At 41.2% G+C, this 4577-nt stretch overlaps 1 protein-coding gene across 1 annotated transcript; it reads left to right on the top strand.

The window, feature by feature from the left end:
• The first annotated feature begins 1656 nt into the window (after window positions 1-1656).
• On the top strand, window positions 1657-3255 carry bsx (brain-specific homeobox). The gene is made up of 3 exons (XM_063202286.1): window positions 1657-1912; window positions 2571-2761; window positions 3010-3255. The coding sequence occupies exons 1-3, from the start codon at window positions 1657-1659 to the stop codon at window positions 3253-3255; spliced, it is 693 nt and encodes a 230-aa protein (XP_063058356.1).
• The last annotated feature ends 1322 nt before the right edge of the window (window positions 3256-4577 follow it).

The raw sequence follows: 4577 nt of genomic DNA, 5'->3' as shown, positions 1-4577 counted from the left end.
GCGCCCCCCTTCCCCTCCCGTGGACTCTATTGACTATCCACCTAAAGACGATTTCATCACCATTAATTCATTTACTTTCTCATCTTCCCCTAAAAGCAAGTTGTTACCGTGCTGTTCAAGACAATCAGGCTATGCGGAGCAGGTGGATCTCATCTCACACAAAGGAGCCTGGTACACATCACATCACATCACATCACACAATATTAGAAAAATCCATTTCGTTTTGTGTGTGTTGTGAAAAAAGCAAACAAATCCACACGTGTGCGTCTATCACTTGGCATTTCACTACCACCAAGTTTCAAAGGAAGGACTTACCTATAGGCGTCGGCGACCTCTCCAAAACGGCCAAGGGCATATAGGGTCTATATAGTCTACACAAGCCGGGCATGGAGCCCAGGAAAGTCAACTCAACTCCTACTTGGTAATGATGAAAGTTTGACCGTGTTGCCGGTTTGGAATGACTAATTTCCCAATTCGTTTGGCTATTACAAGCTCATGCATATGTAGCGGGCGCCTTGTGTCTGCTGGAGGAGGCTCGTGATGTATTTTCATGACTAATTGAACAGGCCACTTCATTTCTCGCGCCCACCTGATCAACCGCAAATCCTCTCCTGCCCGGAAGACTTATTGCTTCCGTTTAAACATCCGCTCTAATTATCTAATAGCATTGCTGCAAGAATTCTGGATATATTAAGGCACTTTTAACATTAACCAGCATGATTGGAAATGTGACGACAGCGTGATAACAACAAATTACGGTGGCCACAGAGGGGATGAGGGAGAGAAGCCTCTTGCGCGTGCTGCTTAGCCTAATTCGGCTGCAGTGAAAGTTTTAGCTGCTGGTATTGCAGGCACGTGCTCGCTCGCAAACATATATTACATTTAATGACCCGTCACGAAGTTACCATGCGCACTGTAGGCCTACATTTATTTTCAATTATTTCCTACCCGAAAACGAATACTTTGTAGGCCTATTGTGTTATTACTTACACGTGGAAGTCCCTATTCCAAACAACCATTCTCTTTTGAGTGCCCCGGTACTTAAAACATAATAGTGGGGAAAATATTTTAGGATTTACTTGTCTTTATGAGGATGTTTAAGAACTAGAAATTGTCTTATAAATGTCAATTATATATTTCAGTTTGAAATTACGTGTATTCCCTCAGCCCTTCCCTTGTTGTTCACAAGCCAGCACTGAAACAGGTGTTACTCGATGTTTCCATGGATAAAGTTAGGCTACTTTAAAACGTATATTACCCCAAACAGCGTAAACAGGCGTCATGGTAATGCAGCTTTTGTGGGAATGTGTTTCAGCACCATGGCGAGCGGCCCTCCGCGCGCTCTAATTAATCCATAAAGAACTAATTCAGACTCCTAATTCTATCCTCCGCCCCGCGAGTCCTATTGGCTGAGCGCGCGCGCAGGATGGAGTTGGCCTCTAGCTGTCATTCTGCCTCGATAAATAGTAATCTGCGTGACAGACAGCATCAGGGCTACATACCTTTTGGTCACAAACATTACCACTCACTCACTGTGTCAATTTGGGGGAAACGAGAGACCTGTCCGATTGTGTGGATTTCCAAACTGAGTAGTTGGCTACTTGACGGCAGTTCTCTATCACTTTGGACTTGTTTTCCTTTAAAAAAAAATTGAAGATGAATCTAAACTACACATCCTCTGTCCCACAACTGCCGGCTCAACGGTCCACGTCTTTCTTTATTGAAGATATTCTGCTGCATAAACCCAAGCCTCTCCGAGAGGTCTTCCATCACGCGCCCTTTCCGAGCACCTTCGCGTCGCGCGTGCCTCTCCTGGACTACGGATACCCGCTGATGCCCACCCCGATCCTGGCTCCGCATCCCCATCACCCCCTCCACAAGCCAGACACCCACCCCTACTTCTTCGCGTCAGGTGAGTACCACCACCGCTGCGCTCTCTGACCTGACAGGCAATATATCATGGTGATAGGTGTCATCTTAGGCAGGTGCGTAAAGGCCATGCAATCCAAAACACATTTTATTGCTACTTATCTGGAAAAGAGGCAACAGCTTCAACGTGACCAGTCTACATGGGGAAATAAAGGAGAAATACATATGCCAAGAGAACAGGTGATGCGCGTGTTCATGCCGATTGGTTTGCTTGTTATTATCTGGAAAGGAGGAGAAATGAAATACAGCACATGGAACAAGCACGATCGAAGACCTTCACCTCAAAATGATTATCCTAAAACATTTCAATAAAAGTCTTTCAAATTGCTCAAAATGTTTGTATTTTTTTTAATCGATTGGGCTATTATTATTATTATTATTATTATTATTATTATTATTATTATCATTGTTATTATTATTATTATTATTATTATATTGTTGTTATGCATCGACATTTTATTGTTATTTGTAGTATAACTATACTATACTATAAAACAGACATTTGGCATCAACACATTTCTTCACCATTTATTTACGATCATGGAATCTCAATGAGAGTCTCAGTGCTGCAGAAATTAATTTTATTTTCGTATACAATTATTCGTTTTTAAAAATCCCTTATTTCGTCCCCCTCTATGCAGGTATGCAAGTGCCAGCCCTGTTTCAGCACCACCCGGAGCTGCCCGGAAAGCACTGCAGACGGCGGAAAGCGCGGACGGTCTTCTCGGACTCGCAGCTGTCGGGTCTGGAGAAGAGGTTTGAGGTCCAGCGGTACCTCTCCACCCCGGAGCGGGTAGAACTGGCCACCGCACTCAGCCTCTCGGAGACACAGGTGAGGAGACTAACTGGACTCACGACAAGATTGTCATCAGCAGCAACAACTTTATTTCCAGACTCAAAGTCCAATTTTAAAAGGGAAAAACACAATACTGTCTTTAGCTATAACTTATACATGCGATAACAACAATGTAACTACAGTGCATTTACACGTAGTGCGTGGCATAGCCTACAGTAAAATGGCAGTTTAAATTCTTTAAAACATCGTTATTTACAAATGCTCTTCTTAAACCCCGGATGCAGGTGAAGACGTGGTTTCAAAACAGGCGGATGAAGCACAAGAAACAGCTGAGGAAGACCCAGGATGACCAGAAGAGCTCGGGGGACGTAGACCGAGGAGCGGAGAGCTCGTGTGAAGGAGAGATGAACGAGAAATGTCCAGACGACATGAAGAGCGGCACGAGCCCAGAGGACACTTACATTTTGGACGAACACGAAGACGATGTGGACATTGAAGACGACATGTGCTCGCCAGAACATCTTTTATAGACTATCATGCAAGTTGGGTTTTTTTTATTTGTTTGTTTTGGCTTTTATTTTTGAGAAAATAACAATGTACATAATTCATGTCTTTTAGAGAAAATGATATACTTTTTTATCTCGAGTTCTTGCTTCGGAAAAAAACATAGGCTATTTATTGGAATGGTTGCCAGAATTCAGTGTTATATTGTCACGAAAAGACAAGTCAACGAATAATAATAATAATAATAGACTAATAATAATAATAATAATAATAATAATAATAATAATAATAATAATAATAATAATAATAATAATAATAATAGTCTAATGATAACAATAATTTTAACAATAAACTAAATGTAGTCATAGGCTACTCTGTAAAAAAATAAACCTCTTTTTACTGAACACATGCGCCGAGGAGCTTTGTTATCAATTGTACAGTATTCCGTCTTGTTTGTATTCCCGTTTTGTTTGTATTCATATTCCTGGTGTGCATGTAGCACTTTGCTTTTGATGACATTCACTGCAGAATATTTGTGTATGCAATTTACAATTAAATGTTTAATTCATGTTTATGTAAAAAAAAAAATCTTATTTACACTGCCAAGTGCCTCTTTGTCTATTTATTTTTAGCTCTTTGGAATATGTGGCAAACCTCCGACAGTAAACATTTTACGCGATGAGTCACTTAGTTTCCTTTTAGGCTTTAGGTCTGTATTTCAAGTGAACTTGGAGCTAACTTTAGCCACACATTTTTTCTACAATTCTATGGCTTGCCCTTTTATTGAATTGGTTGGATTTATTTTGCTAACCATTTTGCTCGACGTGGTGCGCTATTTCTCCACCATCTGATTTTGGGTAGGCCTATCTTCTTTTTTAAAATGTCCATGTAATTTCTATTCTATTCCATTCCATTCCATTCTAGTCTACCATGGTAATTATATTCTAATTGCCGTGTACAGTCGTGCAGTTAAACAAAATGCAGCCGAGTGTTTTATCCACTAACTCGCGGGGCCATGGCGTGCTGGCGAGATGGAAGTAGCGCGCAGTAGGGGTTCTCCATGTAGTAGGCTATGTAGCGCAGTAGGGGTTCTCCATGTTCCTCTCTCCAATCTTTTAATCTTGAGTCTCTCACAGGGACACCGCGCCAATACAACATCAACACAAGCCTTTTCCCTTTTGCTTTAAAGATTTTTTGTGTGTGAATGAAAATCGTTGTGTTGGAGTAGACGCTTTCTCCTCTTGAAAGATGTTCACTAATTTAAAGCCAATAGACGATTATGAGGACGTGTTTTTTTATTGGGCTGTTAAAGGCACAGGAGAAAGCATTTGTCAAGGATATGTTTCAA

This window comes from Engraulis encrasicolus, chromosome 7, assembly GCF_034702125.1.
Source record: "Engraulis encrasicolus isolate BLACKSEA-1 chromosome 7, IST_EnEncr_1.0, whole genome shotgun sequence".
NCBI classification, from domain to species: Eukaryota; Metazoa; Chordata; class Actinopteri; order Clupeiformes; family Engraulidae; genus Engraulis; species Engraulis encrasicolus.
The sequence above is the reverse complement of the archived record's forward strand: the minus strand, read 5'-3'. Positions and strand labels throughout refer to the sequence as shown.

Coding starts and splice junctions, on each gene's coding strand:
- bsx (XM_063202286.1), top strand. CDS start 1,657: ATGAATCTAAACTACACATCCTCTGTCCCACAACTGCCGGCTCAACGG. Junction 1,913..2,570: donor CCCCTACTTCTTCGCGTCAG/GTGAGTACCACC, acceptor CCCTCTATGCAG/GTATGCAAGTGCCAGCCCTG. Junction 2,762..3,009: donor TCAGCCTCTCGGAGACACAG/GTGAGGAGACTA, acceptor CCCCGGATGCAG/GTGAAGACGTGGTTTCAAAA.